Source organism: Aplysia californica, unplaced genomic scaffold, assembly GCF_000002075.1.
Source record: "Aplysia californica isolate F4 #8 unplaced genomic scaffold, AplCal3.0 scaffold00022, whole genome shotgun sequence".
NCBI classification, from domain to species: Eukaryota; Metazoa; Mollusca; class Gastropoda; order Aplysiida; family Aplysiidae; genus Aplysia; species Aplysia californica.
Window position 1 is genome coordinate 147,218 of NW_004797292.1, and position 17,397 is coordinate 164,614.

Genomic DNA, 17,397 nt, shown 5'->3' on the forward strand with positions numbered 1-17,397 from the left:
GGAGGGGTTGTGGGTTATGGGGAGTGGAGGGTTAATTAATTTTTATTTGTTCGGCTTTTTTGTGGGGGGAGAGGAATGCCAAAAAAAGGATTTAAGCTTTCTTTTTTTGGAAGGCTGAAATGAATGGATGGTAAGTTGGCTTTACTTTTCTTTATTATTCAGGGACTTGGGATGAGACTTGGCAATGTTATCAATTGAAAAAAATTCTTAAATGTATCCTGTACTCTCCTCAGAATGCCCAGATAGCTATTGGACCTTTCACAGACAGTCCCAGCTATGCGGAACTCAGCAAACCTTTCATGAATTCTGGTGTAAATTTTGTGATAAAAGTACGGAATCTGTTGTCAACTAACTGTTTTATCTCATTTGAAGTTTAAAGACTTTGTTTGGCTGTCAGTCTTCTTTTTTTATTAGATCGATGTTTCTATTTATGAATACTACATGCAGGACTATGTAAATGCAGAGCGCATTAAATAGTATGGTCCTTGTTGCAATAAAAAATGACTTGCCGGGTAAGTGACAATTTTGGAAATTCTCATTTGATATGTGTGGCATCTTGGTGAAATCAGGTGCTTGTCATGAAAATAGTGAGTTCAAAGAAATTGGCATTTTTCCACCCATTGGGCAATTTTAATAAAATTTTTAAAATTTATCAACACCTTTTATGTCCATTTAAAAACCCATTTCTATGTGGAATTTACTGAAAAAAAAAACCCTTGATCAAAGGCTCAAAAATGTAAATTTGGAGTTTCCAAGGACACTCAAGCTTTGAAAGTCGGTACACTTTGAAGGCCATCTTCTCGCCAATTTTACATCTGATACCAGGTGACCCCACCTCCTTCTATTTCAAACATCTCAACTTTTATTCTAGATAGATGGGTTTTTTTTTTTCTTTCTTCAAAAGTAAAGTAAATGAACAAGATGAGAAAGATGATACCAATAATTCCACATGGCCGAAAACTTGACGAGCACCTGATACCACCGTGTCGGACACACGTTATATTAGATATTGGAGTGACTATAATATGTCCAGCTGTCTTATTTGCTGATATCAGTATATTTGTTTTGCTTTTTATTTTTAACTTCCATTTTTGTATCTGTTTCACATCATTTCCCTTTCCACCCCCTCCGTCTCTGTCTTCATCTTCTCTTTTTTCCTCTTTTTTTCTCTCTCATTTCTTTTTCTTTCTCTCCTCCTTTCCTCCTTACCTCCTTATTTCACTCTATTTCTTTCAAACACTCTTAAAACATGTATGGTCTCTTTCTCTGTCGCTTTCTTTGTCTCTGTCCGTCTCTATCACAGTCTCTATCTCTGTCTATCTCTGTCTCGCCCTCTCTCTAACTGTTTACTCCTTTCACCTTTCCCTCTTCCTTTGAAACTGAGACAGCGCCTGTCATTCTGATAACCCCAGTAAACTGTAGATAAATGAGCAAACCTTGCTTTCCCCTCCTCTAATACGTCTCACCCACTAACATTTTCGATGAATCCCTTACCCCCCCCCCCCCCCAATCCCACTTCTCCATCATCTATTCTTCCTGTTCCTTTCTCCTTTTTTCTCTCATGCCATCTAATGCCCCCTCCCCCATCCTTTTTTTTTCCATCCCTCTTAGAATCCTCAGCCATCTGGTCAGCCTCAAATGAAAAGAGACATTGGACTGCTGCTGGAGCCATTTGCTGCCGAAGTGTGGGTTATGATCTTGTTGGCATTTGTGGCTGTCAGTCTTGCCTTGTTCCTGATTGGCCGATTTAGTCCTTATGAATGGGCTCGGGTGGCGAAAGAGAAAGATGTTAGACATGCAAGGACAAGTTTTGGCCTTAAAAACAGCTTTCTCTTTGCTGCAAGCACTCTGGGATGGCAAGGTGAGCTTTTTAACAAAATCTCGTCTAAGTTACTCTCTTAGAATGATTTCCACTGTTACAGTAGTCTTCACCTAAGATCCCACCGTTTATGGCCCGGTTCAACTAAGATCCTGCTGTTTTAGAAAAACAGAATTTTATAAATATAAAAGATCCCGCTTTTCAGGTCATAATTTAGAGTAGAGGAGGTAGTCTACGTTACCCTAAGCATAAAAAGTGACCTTGCGAGTCCCCGGTGAAAGGGGAGGTAACCGCACAATAACTGATGAGAAGCAAATTTCGTCTGCCATCGTCGGCCCAGCGCGCTTTGCCTGCTTTGTTTGCCTGTCTCCCTCAGTAATGGTATTTGTGAGGCAAAGTGAGGGCGGGTGTGTGCGACAATGAGCGGGGTGCGCGTTCCTGCCTGAGGGTGGCGCGTTTTATGGAGGGGCTGCGCTCTAGTATAGGGCAGGTCGTGCAACATGCCCTAATAACTTCTTATTATGAATCTTAACTAACGTATGATTTTCTAACCATAAAGGAGGACACATTCTTACAAATTGCACAAGAGTTAAGAGTTACAAAAGACACTCAGTTTTTATGCATAGCCAAAAGAGAAAGAAAACAAAAACTAACTGAAGCCAACACTTACAAGGGAAACAGTAATCTATTAGTGAGTCTAGATAACTCTGAAAACCGTGAATTAAATTATATAAGAACAGCAAAGTAGAGACATGTGAATCTATCTGCACATGGATAAACAAAGATATTGTTTACACTATTTGTATGAAACAAATTGGGAAGGAGAGATTAGTCAGTCCATGGCATCCAGGTCTTCCTGAGTCTTGTCCTTCAGGTCCATCTGTTTGACACTGTTGGCGAGCCACCATTTGTCACAAAGCATGCACTACTTGTCCTGCGGTGGTGGCTCCACACCCAGCATCATAGTCGACCGTAACGTCCCCACAATTGTCGGAGCTGTCGTCATACACCGGCTCTTCTCCTGAGTCAGAGGAATCTTCGTCCTTTTTCTTCTTCTGTGAGGCCACAACCAAAGCATTCATATTCTTCTCCTGAATTCTTCTTTTCTTCTCCTCCTCTTTCTCCTTATTTGCCTGCTCCCTTTGTTTTTTCTTCTCTTTTTGGCTTTCCTTCTTGTCTTCAGCTTGTGCTAGCCGTTCCATCTTTCTCTGCTCTCTTTGCTTCTTTCACTCTTCCTTCTGCTGTTGTTCTTCTTCTGCCTTCCTCTTCTTCGTGAGTATCATCTCTTTATAGTCATTTTTCCACTGATGGACCGGGGCACTGTTGGCTGGAGCCTTCTAACGGCCTTGTTCTTTGAACAGGACAGAAAAGTGAGCATCTTGTCGATAGTCATCTCCCCGGAGGGGTGTTGAGGTTCCAGGGCTTTTGCTGATGGCTGGGGGAGCGGAGGAGCTGGACCACATGTTGTAGTCGGGGTCGATCTTGAGATCGTATCCATTGTCATACCTTTTGAGGTACAGGTCCACCTTCTCCCCAAGCTTAAAGTTCAAGGAGAATATTTCCTTGAGTCGGTGACGGCGAGTTTGTGACGTCGTGGATGGTTCAGAGGCAGAAGAGGCGGATGGGGCAGAAGCAAACGAGGTGGATGACAAGTTGAGGGTAGGGACAGGGGACCCTGTGAAGGTGCAGCTGGGTTCAGCTTGTCACTTGTGAGGACAACGTCAGGGTTGTAGGGAAACAACCCTGACTTTGTGAATCCACTCAGGGCTGTTGTAGCCGAGCTACTGTTGTCCAGGCTTTCAATTCAGGACGCCGGCAAACGTTCTCAGTGTGACGGATTTCGTGGTGTCCCTCACAAACTTCCTTACCCCCTCTTGCCACGCTGGCTTAATAATGGCCCCGAAAAACGCCTAGTCCACAGGCTGTGTTAGGTGGCTGGTGTGGGCCTTGATGCAATATAATATTGCCCCGTTCTCACTGCAGAGGTCTGTGACGCGAAACCCCGCCTTACCAGACGCCATGACGGCACTACTCGCCAACCCCCATCCATCCCCTCAGAGAGGCTGAGCGGCTCTGTGCTTTGCTTAGTACTGATGCTACACGCACAACACACTGCTCTGTGTGTAGTGCAAGTATACACATCTTCATAAAATGCATTGACAGCCTTACAACTACAGGGCGACGCACTGTTAGAATATGTAATCAGCAAGCCTGGAAATAATATGCCTCTGTGTACGAGCAATAAGCAACCACAGCGACCTGCAAATAATCTCGTGCTGCAGGAAAGGGTGCTGCCAGATGTTGATAAACGCGGGAACGCTCTAGCATGTTTAAATTTGTTCATACCACAGGGTTGTCACGCAGACCCCCCTATCGCACAACCCCGCCGCTACTCTGGTTAGTTTTTTTTAAGAAAGAAAAAAAGAATAGAAACCTGGGTGCGCTCAGCTGATTGACGAAGTACAAAAATGTGCAACCATTGTACATCGCGTCACGGATCATCCACTCTCATGAACACCTCTGTTGTAAATGTCGATGAACGGTTACAATGTTTGCCCCCAACAGGATCGCACAAAGGTGTGAACCGTCGACGCTTTGCTTTCCCCGATCACCTGAGCCATCCGCTTGATCTTAAATCACATACTAGGTGGGGAGGGCCTACAAGCAAGCATCAGACAGCATTCCGTCAAACTGTGAACTCGTGGATGCTTATGTTTCCCCAACCTTCGCTCTCGTCTTTCAGTTTTGTGCTTGAACTTCCTAGACAGGCTGGCGCACATACTTCTGGACTGTCCGTTTGCCTTTGCATCATATGGTCAGCTGTTGGCGGTGATCTGCTTTCCTTTCATTAAAAAAAAATTAGTAGGTGTAGTCGCAACACAACAATTTATGATTTGTCATGACATGGGCGAGGAACTCTGTCAGAGATGGAAAGCAATACATTTTTGGTGGGGTGCATTGCCTGAAGCCAACTGCTTCCCACCAGACACAGTATTTTTTAAAAAGCCCCCCCCCCCCCTTTTCCCCAAAGAAAAAACAAAAAAGAAAAAACTGACTTCTGAAAAGAACTTTTAGTGCCCAGGAGACACATCAGTTCCTGGCCATTCGAGTAAGATCCCGATTCGCCTAAGATCTCACATTTTCCTTGCTCCCAAGCACCTGGATCTTATGCAGAGACTGCTGTATGTATATAAACAGACCAATGTCTCCCAACAAGCCAACAAGACTTTAAAAGAGCTGCCTTCAAGCAAGCCATTTTGAAACTCTGGGGCAAAGTATAAAAAAAGTAAAGTTTCATCCAATTTCAATATTTGTTGTTGAGACAATATTTCCTATCTTAATCAACTCTATACCCTTTGTGTTTGTGCACAATAGACCTAATGTTGTAAGAGCAAGAGAGAGAGAAAAATAGAAAGAGAGAGAAGAAAGATGGTGAGGGAGAGAGACAGAGAGAGAGAGCCTGAGAGAAATGGGGGGGGACAAACAAGGAGAGTGAGAGAAGAGGGGGGGGGGGGGGAGGACAGAAAGAGTGACATGGAAGAATAGATGGCTAGTGAGATAAATGGAATGGATGGATAGAGAGAAACAGTGTGCAAGAGTGTGACTGAGAAGCAAACAGACAGACAGACAAATGGATGCACGAACGGATGGACAGACGGACAGACAGACAGACAGACAGAACAGGACAGAACGGGTCAAATGAGGAAAATGGGGATTTCTGAGAGAAAGAGAGGCATGGAGATCAAGCTGAGAGTGATCATGAATATGTGTTTGCATGACAGTGTGTGAATGGATGAAAAGATATGTGTAGGTTTGTGCTCATGCAATACTTTGTATTTATATATATATATATATATATATATATATAGCAGAAGCTGGAGCAAGCATACAGTCAGTTTCATCAAAAGAATGTGCCTTGGAAATTTTTTTAAAATGGAAGAAGGGCTTATTTGACAGCTGCTCTCTTAGTGTGGTCGAATTCCCTCCCTCTGCATTAAGAGAGGCACTTATTTTGACAGCATCAAAACTAGGCTAAACACACGTTTCAATTTAATTTCTATATTTACCAGCTGTTTTATTTTTTTCTTTCAACCATAAGACAGTGTGATCATCAGCCACCATGATTGTATTTTTGTGTATGTGTTCTTTTGTCATATATTACGGGTGCATATATGTGTCACGACGTTGTGGAATCAGGCGCTCGTCAATTTTGGGGCATATGGAGTTATTTGCATCATCTTAAAGCCTGTCCATTTGCCTTGCTGTTGACGAAAAAAATATCCATTTATCTTGGATACAAATCAAGACATTGGTGATTAAAGGAGGTGGGGGTTGTCTGGTTTCAGAGGTAAAATTAGCGAGAAAATGGCCACCAAACTTGAGTTATAACCTTAGCTTGAGACTCGAATCCGTGGAAACTGAAAATTTACATCTTTTATGCCTTGATCAAGTTTTTCAGTAAAATACACACAGCAGAAATGTGTTCTTTAATGGGCATGAAAGGTGTTGAGCCAAAAAACAAAAATTCGATGAAAATTACCAAATCTGCGGAAAAATGCCTGTTTCTTGTCTTTAATTATTTTGACGAGCGCCTGATTTCACCACGCTGCCTCACATATGTATTTGAAAGGATAGTTGTACATTGATTGGGCCAGTGTGCATGAAACATGTCAAATTTTAACATTTTATTTCATTTATTGTGAAGCATCTAAAACCACCAGGGAGTGGGCACTATAGAAAGCATCCTATTATTATTATTATTATTATTATTATTATTATTATTATTATTATTATTATTATTATTATTATTATTATTATCATCATATGATATCTTAGTCATCCATACCTTATCAGATAGATGTGATAGCATGAATGTGATTGTCCCACATTATCAGAAGCATTTGTTTCACGACATGGTGGAATTTGGAATTTGTCAATTTTGGGCATATGGTGTTATTGGTGTCATCTTAAGGGTTTTTCGTTTCCCTTACTTTCAACGAAATAGATATCAATTTGCAATCAAAGGAGGTGGGTTGCCTGGTTTCAGAAGTAAAATTAACGAAAAACTGGTGGCCAAAGTTTGGTGACTTCCAAAGCGTTAGAGTCCTTGGAAACTGTAAATCTACATTTTCGTGCCTTTAATCAAGGTTTTCCATAAAATCCACACATAAAAGTATTTTTGAATGGACATACAAGATGTTGAGCCAAAAAACAAAAATTCAAAAAGAATTTTCAAACTGGCCGAAAAATGACGTTTTCTCGGATTTCATTATTTTGACGAGTGCCAGATTTCAACTCCATGCCTCACATTTTGTGTTAATCTAAATTTACAGTTATTATTTTAGTTATTATTATATTATATATTTATTTCCTATTAGTTATTGAGGGACGTGTACTTGTCTTTGCTCTAGGCTCCATATATGGTATCTTACTTTGATGTTGTTTATGTTCTGTCCAATGTCTTTAAAAAAAATGTTGGTGTTTTACACTTCCTCATCAACACATTTTAGATCATTTAGGAGGCAGGCTTTGACTCTGTTTGTCAGGACTCACCCAAACTAAGAGGGATTCAATGTCCCAGTAGAAAAACTGAGATACTTGATAAAAATTCCCTTCACGCGGGAGTCGAACCAGAAGCTGATCAGAATGTCTTATTCCATTGCCACCTGATCATTATCATATGCTGTTAACTCGAGTTAACTGAACATGTGATTGCCTTCTCTTTGCTTTTGATGTTTTAATGCAATAAGTTAAGCCTCACTACCCTCATTTCCTTTGGCCATGCAAAATTATCAGAAAGTGTCACATAATTCCAAACATTTCTTCAGGTTATCGAGAAGCTCCGAAGTCAACTTCAGGGCGGATCCTGATGTGCATGTGGTTCTTCTTCACGGTGTTTGTCCTGCTCTCTTACACCGCCTGCCTTTGCTCCATTTTGACCATCAGAAGTCACAACTCAGTGCAGCCAGTTGAAGACAAGCGATATGTTCCATTTAAGGATGCGGCAGACATTTTGGACAAGAAGAATGTGAAAGTTGGAGCTGTATGTATTTCCATAATTACTTACTATTTATATATTTTTGACAATTTAAAGGGAGATATATTCTTCAAATAAGGAGCTGCATGATGATATGCTTGCATTAATGTCTTGGAAGACAGTTTTTAAAATGAGTTTCACTGCATTATCAGAGTTTTGATAATCATAATCCCTAACTAAAACTCACTGAGTACTTTGATTTTGATGAGCTTGTAAATTTGTAAACTTTGAAAATGAATTTTATTGGCTGAGCATATAATGGGATTCTTTTGACAGAAATGGCTCATTTTTGTTAATAAGCTTGAGAATTCTTAGAATAAATACCTGTCTCGGCAGAGAATAGTAAAGTTGCGTAGTCTAAACAGCCGTATGCACTGCTCACCGTCGAACGCTCCGTATCCCGGACTCTAGCATGGAGATCATCAGGAGAGAATGCGTCGCTGTTTCGGGCTCTTCCTCTCTACAGCTTTTCTGACGCACCAAGCCCCCTCACCGATGTGAGGTCTCCATGTTAGTTCAACTGTTTTCCTCTGCTGCCAACTTTAGGATTCATTCCAGCTTGAGTCCTCTCGCTTCAACCAGATCCAATGACTGGCTTTCTCTGCTGTCTCCTGAAGGGAGTTTGTGAGTTCGTTGCTTTTCTTTGCAGTAAGTCCTGCCACTCTCATCCACTTACGGGCGCTTGTTGCTACAAAACCTCTGCATCCTACCTCTACCGGAAAATGGGTTGCCTTCCATCCTGCCTCCTCACATTGTTCGACGAGTGCCTCGTAACGGTTTTCTTTCCGCTCATGAGCGGCATAGATATTGTCCTCGTGGGGCACCGTGAGCTCTACCAAGTGTACCTCTTTGTCTTTTTCCTCCCATAACACAATGTCTGGCTTTTTCGTAGTTGGAATGGGGAAGAATCTCTCAAAGCCTTTTAAGTCAGCAGCTACTTCCCATGTGCCTCCGCTCTGGTCTTTCATGGCTTCGTTCGCTTTCTTTCTTTTGGCAACCTTGCTTCCTTGCGGAACGAACGCAATCTTGGTGGGTCCATGCTTCTGTATCTTGGGGGCATATTTTCCTTCTTCCACCTGTTGTGTCGCCATTTTCGTGAGCACTTTCAACACCTCGTTGTGTCTCCAGGTGTATCTGTTAAGAGCTAGGTTGCAGTTTGACAAAATATGCTTCATGGTTCCTAGCTTACCGCATCTACACTTGTTGTCCTCCTGTACCTTCCATCTGACAAGGTTCACCGGTGAAGGCAGAACATCATACGTAGACCGGAGAAGAAAGCTCAGCCTTGATGTATTCCACTTCCAGATGTCACTCCACCCGACTTTTCTTTCCACTACATGCTCTTCCCATCTGGTCATTTGTCCTTGCTGGCTACACTGGATGAGATGAATTTCTCGCCTCTCTGCCTCCATCTTTTGCATATGTCTTAATATTATCTTTCAACATTATTGAGTAGGCAAATCTAGGCCCAGGGTTGGAGGTCTCAGAGGATTGTTGTGCATCTCGGGCACACCAGGGTCACAGGGTCAACTAAGCAAAACACTAATTAGGTCCGTATAAGAACTATCTCTGACTCACTTGCTGAAAGATTTTTAAGGAGGTTATGACCGCTGAAACTTGATGTCTTTAAGTTAGCAAAATTACTTTGTCTAAAAAGAAATCTCATGCTCTCCTGAAAATGGGTACACCAACTGATGAAGCTCACTGATTGCCCCTAGTTTTGGACCAACAAATACTATTATAGGTTTAATTTGCAGAGGGGAGAGTGGGACAGGGGGTCACAGAGGAAATGGCATCTGTGTGATGCTGAGAGAATGGAAGAGTAAATTTGCAATACAAAAAAGGAAATATCTTTAGGTGAAAATCTCCCATTCCTTCCCCTACAAAAGAATTTCTTTTTCAGAAAAGGAAAAACATTTAGGAGGAGTGCTAAGTATTGGATCATCAGCTGGTAATTTATGAATATATGGTGCCACAATCTAGAAGAGCCAAAAAGTTTTCAACTGCCTGACCTTATTTATCATAAATAAAGAATAAATAGGGGATCCTTTTTCGCTTTGTATTTTTACAATGACTTTTCTTTTCTTTATTACAATATGTTCTGTACTATTTTTTGTTCTTTTGTGAGTCTGCTTATTTGGTAATTGCTGTTGTTGGGGAAAGCATTATGTTGTTATTCAATTTTAAAGGCTCAGCTTATAAAAATAAAGACTCCAATGCATGAAAGATATTGATAACAATATTTTTGTTTAAATATTGCAGATGAAATACAGCTATGTTTACAAGACTCTGCAGGATTCAAAGTCATCAGGAGATCTTTCCAAATTGTTCAATTACATTGAAAACTCTCAGGACTGGATACAAAATGAAAACGAAGGTAATAATTTAAGCAATTGAAAATGAATTAGCATATGAGAGTTAGAGTGTATTTTTTCAATTTGAACCAGAAAACCTTTCTTATGATATCGATCACACATTCAACACCACAACAAGTATAATAAATATATATATATGAGTGTCATCATCTTTAAGGTATGTTAATGATATCATGAATTAGGACGGGGTATCTGACATGGGTAAACAGGTTATGTAAAGAAGGAATAACCAGACATTGTTAATGCAAAAAAAAAAAAAAAAAAAAGAAGGAAAAAAAAAAAAATGGAAACAAAGGCATACATCTTTAAAACAGGAATGAAAGTAAAACAAAACAAATGAAAATCAAATATAACAAATTGAAAAAAAAAAGTCAAAAGATTGAACAGTGTCAAAGCAGTCTAGATAGATATTCATATGTTCTTTAGTTCTTTTTCTAAGGGGGTGGAGCAGAAAGTAAAGGAAGTTGTCTTCAAATGGTTAAGATTATTTATTGACGGAATAACTTGTCTACTATTAAACCAACCGTTGGAGTTTCAACTGACATCACTCTTCATTTTTTTATGATGTCACAAAAGGGTTTTTTCCTGTTCTGAAAAAACAAGATGGAGTTCACCAAAGAAAATATATGGTGAGCAAAGAATGGTCCACCTTGATGACCAATCACAGTAGCATGAGACATGCCATTTTGACTTATTATCCTATCGTGAGTCTCAAGATCTACGGTTATTCAGTTGCCCCTCCCCTTAACCAGTCCCAAATTTATAGTTTTCCATCTGTGAGTTCCCCTGCCTTTGTCGTTACACACCATTATGTTGTGATCACACCAATTAAAATTCAGTCTGTCTTGCAAATTTGATGTGATCCCGCCTTAAGAGAACTTGTAGACCCTATTCACCCAGCGCGTGACGTAAGTTTAAGTGGATAGCTCAGATGTTAGAGCGATGTTTAGGGAAAACAAATGCCTAAGTCAGTTCACACCTCAATGTGATTCCCGTCTGGGGCTAATATTTTACGGTTTCGTCGAGTTTTATAACGCACATGTGATCGCATTCACGAGGGTGGCTGATCTTTGATGCGATGGGCAGTTCAATGATCTCAACTTTTCACTCTTGGTTGATCAGTTGTGCCTGCCCGTGTTTTTTATTCCGTAAATTATTATCTAAAATGCAGGATCTTAGCCGAATGTAGATCATCAGAGTGAATCAGAGTGGGATCTTAGGGGTGACTTTTGTTTAGTAAGAATTTTGTTTTCTTAAAATAGCAGGATCTTAAGCGAACCAGGGTCATAAGCGGTGGGATCTTAGGCATAAACTACTGTATATTTTTCAGACAGTCTACTATGTCATGCCACATCTGTGTGTTCTGGTAAAAAGTACACCGCATGATCCATGTGCTTACTATAGGCACACCAGCAGTGTTTGCTTTAAATTTGTTTTCCCAACTCCATGACACTGGAGTTCAACTGCATTTGAAAATAAGGTGGCTGGATACTAAAACACATCCTTTAGTGTGTCAGACAACATACATGACACCCTGCAACTCAAATTGGGAATTTAAGACGTTCACGAAAAATGAAATGGACAAAATGAACAAAAAAATTAAATGCAAGCAAAAAAAGCATGAGCACAGTAAAATTCACCCTTTTCTACACCAAATGCCTGTTTTAGATACGACTAGCCCATTTTGGTCTCAATTTTTTGTTAGTCTATACAGTGGCGTCCAAAAGAAACTTGAAAATGTATTCACCCAATCATCGTGTTAATGCCTTACATAACCCACTCATACTTACTTGAATTTTGATAGAGCAAATAAGAAATTCTTTTTGTATTACTTTCATTTTTATAGCCTCATAGGAAAAAATAGATCCTGAAATTAGAGTGCTACTTTCTAGCTTCATGTTGATTCTAATGGTTTGGAGCATGATTAAGAAAAGTGATGGGGAGAGGGTGGGGGGGGCATTTACAGATATAAAGATGATCTTCTTCCTTCGCTGCTTCCTTGGGTGCAAATTGGTAATCAGATGCTGTGGTCTCAATGAGTTTTTCTGAATAAACCAAAACTGCTTTAGGCTGACTTCCTGAACACGAAACCATGAAGATATATTTATACCTCTCAATAATAGTGGTTCGTTGGCTGTTGTCCTGCTGTGGTTTGTTCCATCTTTCCTATCAAATGTCTATCATCTTTATCTCTCCTTTAAATGCAAGAAATTGCAAGACATTTTTTTGGTCGTTGGTCCCAACAGAGTTTTGAATTTTATGAAGGCCATTGGCCTTTATGGCAAATTATAAAGTGAAATTGAAGTATTAAAATTTTTTATGTTATCTAGGAAAATTGTTTTAGACTGAAAATATATATACATTTACACTGACTGTTAAACATTTTAACATTTTAAGACCTAACTAATGACCCGAGCCAGCCGTACAGTAAACTGTTGTGAACAAAACTAACTTGTGTTTCGCGCACTCATATGACCTTATGCAGTTGCGAGCGCTGTAAAACCCCATACTAAAACTAAACTAAAATATCTCTCCTTTTTTACACTTGTCACTCTCTTGTAGCACCTTTAATCTTTAGCACTTATATGACCTTATTGTGTTGCAGGTGCCGTAAAAGTCTTTCTAAAACTAAAACATCTCTATAATGCTGTCTACACCGTTTTATGAACAGGCATCCAAAGGGTGAAAGATTCTGGTGGCAAGTATGCCTTGCTCATAGGGAGTGTGAAAGCTGACTACATAGAAAGCAGACACTGTGATCTTGTGACGTATGGAGGACTGACGGATAAATACTTCAGGTGAGCAAAAAATTGTGTTAGTTTTAATTTAGTTTTCATTGGTTGCAGTTATGTTGTCTGTTCCCTAGAGAGCAAGATGGGTTAATGTGGCTGGTCATAATGTAATGATACTAAAGGTACATTTTGTGAAAACCATTAATATCACCACTTTTAACTCTTTCTGGACGTAATTGTTTTGAAGTCTAGAGGTAATTAACTTGTGACTCAATTCGGTTACACAGGAGATGTACAAAATAACTTCTTATAAGCATAACCATCACTCAAAACATAACATATGAAATATCAAATTGAAGGAAATTGAATAAGGAATGCATTCCAACATGAAACAAGGATTAATTTTGAACATAAGTATGCATTACAAGGGTTAGAAATGACGATGGCGGTGAGAAAAATAAATTTTGATGGAAAAAATTACGCACACTAAACACGTGAAAGCAAATCAGTATAACTATCTTATCACATACAGGCCAAGAGCAGATTCCATAAATTTCTGAATGTGCAGCTTTTTATTTGAATGCAATATTCCAATTTTTGTTTGAGTTACGATATTTATACTGAGTCCGGTTAGATCGTTTTGTTGATGCAAGACCACAAGAACTAATTTACTCGTTTTTCGCCAGACTGACGCTTTGACAAAGTGAAACTAGATGTTTTCGTTTCCTAAATCCTTTCCAAGTTTTCAACAACAAAAAAAAGTACTTATAAATAATGGATCATGTTAATGTTAAAATGAAACAAAACTGAGGTTCCCAATCATAGCTGATATATCGGCGATACGTCCGCAAGGGGTGTGGACTTATGCCGATTTATCAGCGATACATCTTGAAAGAGTTAAGAACAATCTCAGCCATTACAAGTGAAAATAGATTCTAGACAAACGAATGATACTTCATGAAATTGTAGCTTATTTGCTATACGCACCCTCAAATCTATTTTTTTTTGGAGAAGATGTCTTTTAACACTTTGCCCCAACGGAACGCTGATCAGCGACGGTAAGAAGCTGTTCCTTTTCCCCATGGGACGCTAATCGGCGACGGTAAGAAGCTGTTCCTTTTCCCCATGGGACGCTGATCGGTGACGGTAAGAAGCTGTTCCTTTTCCCCATGGGACGCTGATCGGTGACGGTAAGAAGCTGTTCCTTTTCCCCATGGGACGCTGATCGGTGACGGTAAGAAGCTGTTCCTTTTCCTCATGGGACGCTGATCGGTGACGGTAAGAAGCTGTTCCTTTTCCCCATGGGACGCTGATGGTGTGATATAGCATGTAGGCCTACCGCATCTGTATCATGATCCGTTGGGATAAGTGTTGCGTGCTGCATAGGTGGAAAGTGTTAGAGTTAACTCTTTATCTCCGAGGTGGATAAACCCACTATGCGCGCTCATATGACCTTAGCAGTTGCGAGCGCCGTAAAACCTTATACTACTAACTAACTAACTAAACCCACTATGCTAGGGCCCTTTTTTTGGTATTAAATCTAAAAATGACAAAGATGTCACTAAACTGGTTATTAAATCTAAAGAACTGTTAACCAATTTTTATAGTTCTTCATCTTATGAATAAAATCCCGATAAAAGAGACCTGTTTTTGGCAACTGCCGAAAAGTTATTTGAAGTAGAAGTCGTTGTAAAGGAATGTGCCCGAGCCGCTGCTAACAAGCACAGCGGTTCCGACCGTGAGCTGCTGGGAATGGCTTGCCTGTGATAAAGAGTTATTGGACATTGTATGCATTGACATGTCTGCAAAGCAACAGGGTTATTTCTATTTAATTAGGCTAGAACGTTTAAATGTGGCTCACTTTATCATCATGCTCTGACTTAATACTGTAGGCCTACTAATCTTAATGAACAAAACTTGTGAGGTGGATTCTTTGAGATGTTTTCAGGAAAATGCAACAAATATTTGTATCATGTGGCAGTGGACTCAGGTGCTCATCAATTTTTAAGCACATATAGTTTTCTTGGTATGATTTTAAAGTTTGTTCGTCTGTCTTGCTTATGTTGAAAAACATAACCATCTATCTTGAATAGAAGTCGACATATTTGCAATTGAAGGAGGTGGGAGTCACCTGGTGTCAGTGGTAAAATAATGAGAAAATGGCCACCAAAGTTTGGTGGCCCCCAAAGCTTGAGTGTCCTTGAAGGCTGTACATGTACAATTTTGTTCCTTTGATCAAGGTCTTTCAGTCTTTTATTATATAAAAAATATTTGAGCTCCATATTCAGCCAATGAGACAGGTTTTTAGAAAAATTGGAAAAATTGACTTATTGAGTTTTGAAATCTACCCTTCAATCCATTAGGGAAACACCTTTGATCTTTGTCACCAAGGCTAATTTTGTGATCTTTTATTCACAGGATCTGGTATTTTCCTCTTATTCAAGTGCGTTGTTAATATAGTCACTTATCATATCTAACATTAATATGTCAATGCATTTTCTTCTACTCTTCTTTTTTTCAGATACACATTTGCGATATCTTCACGTTCTTTATTAACTACAAAGATCAACTGGGCTCTCCTTCGGCTGAAAGAAGACGGACAACTTCACATGATGCAAATGGAATACTTCATAAAAGGTCAAAAGTGTCCCGCCAACGACAAGAGCAAGCTGGTTCCTGTGTCAGAGAAATCAGCTGTTCCTTTTGCTTCAACATACTCTCGCCTGGATATGAGAGATATGGCTATTGCATTCTTATTTCTGTTTCTTGGAGTATTAGCAGCAGGTGCTGCTCTAGGAGCTGAGATCTTCTACAGGCGTTGGCTGCTTTCCAAGGTACTGTAATGAGCAAACTACAAGTCCAATTTCTGATATTATAAGCAAAGGAATAGACCTTTTAAATGCTTTCCAAGAGTAAAGGAATATTGGCCTTTTCAGATACAGTAAATGAAAGTGAAGATTTGGAGCTTGCACTTATTGCACTGTTCCTCATCATCGGCAAACTGTTCATATGTACTAAGCCCTGAAAGCGAAATTTTTGTTGAGAGAAAAAGCGCTGTTTCATTCTTTTGACAATTTGAATTTTGACAAAATATTTCTTGTGCACATGCAATTAATACTACAGATTAAGAAATGATGATAAAATGTTCTCAAACTTTTGGGCTAAGTAGGCCTACATCTGAACAGCTCTCCAACAATATTATAGTTACAATGTGTGCAGGTAGCAGTTAGCATTGTGAGTTGCTATAAGATCAGGATCCATCTGATTAGTGCATTTTTAAGCATGTTAGACTCAAATATGTTTACTCGAAATATCATGACCTTGTTATAGCCCTTTGTCTCTTAGACGGAATTTAATTTTGGTTATGTCAAGGAAGAATTAATGTCTTTCCATGATAGGTATTCATGGTTTTTTTGGTAGTCCTTTTTCATAACATTTTTTTGTGTCATGACGCATTGGAATCAGATGCTCATCAATTTTTGGGCATTTGGAGTTTTTGGTATCTTCTGAAAACTGATTTATTTTTCTTGCTTCCAATGAAATATATATCCGTCTATCTTGAACAGAAATCAGATATTTGCAATTGAAAGAAGAGAGGTCGTCTAGTTTCAGTGGTGAAATTTGTGAGAAAGTGGCTACCATTATTTTTTAACTCCAATAGCAAAAGAGTACTAGAAAACAGAAAAAATGACATTGGCCTATTTTGTACCTTTAATCAATGTTTTTCAGAAAAATACACATGGAGATGTGCTTTTATAAGGACGTAAAAGAGGTTGAGCCAAAAATAAAAATTAGATAAAAATGTCCAAACTCGTGGAAAAATGCCTGTTTCTCCGATTCCTGTATTTTGATGAGCCCCTGATTTCACCACGCCACCTCTCATAATTTTGTTATTTCACAGAGAGATCCAGACAAGAAAGTGAGAGAGCCTCTGAACACAGAAAGTGGAATCTCCAGGGCCCCCAAAGCCACTCCCCCTCCGCCGCCAATCTACAAAGTGAACAAACTCCAGGAAAACGATAAGAACAAAAAAGAGGAAAATGTTGCGAAAGTTGCTCAAAGCTCTGATGTTGAGAAAGGGAATGATATTGAATTAGAAGTTGTGGAAGACAAGCCTTATGCAGCAAAGGTGGAGCTGGAGAGTACTGATGAAATTAATGATGCTGGCACGAAGCCTGAGCTGCCATCAGTTGACACAACCGCTGGTGTTAAAGAGAATGTGTGATTCAAAAAGAAATTGGGGATGGGGGTAGGGCGAGGGGGGAAGCAGAAGGGGGAGGGGTGTATCCCCTTTGACAACTGGGGGGGGGGGGGGGAGGGGAGGGAGAGATGCCCTTAACACTTGTGCATTTGTTTTCATAAGAGTTAGACTGATCTGAAAAGGGAACCTACAGCTAGAGCATATGTGCTATTGATAACTATATCTTGTAAGAG

The 17,397-nt window shown here is 39.7% G+C and overlaps 1 protein-coding gene across 1 annotated transcript in view; it reads left to right on the forward strand.

Annotated features, from left to right (window-relative positions):
- The window catches only part of LOC101848169 (glutamate receptor), a gene marked incomplete in the record, with an annotated part of 34,285 nt that extends 17,089 nt beyond the window's left edge, over positions 1 to 17,196 (forward strand). The window contains 7 exon segments of the mRNA XM_005090851.3: positions 234 to 329; positions 1,612 to 1,861; positions 7,648 to 7,862; positions 10,119 to 10,233; positions 12,903 to 13,029; positions 15,485 to 15,797; positions 16,865 to 17,196. Coding sequence (XP_005090908.2) covers positions 234 to 329; positions 1,612 to 1,861; positions 7,648 to 7,862; positions 10,119 to 10,233; positions 12,903 to 13,029; positions 15,485 to 15,797; positions 16,865 to 17,188 — 1,440 coding nt within the window.
- Positions 17,197 to 17,397: the final 201 nt, after the last annotated feature.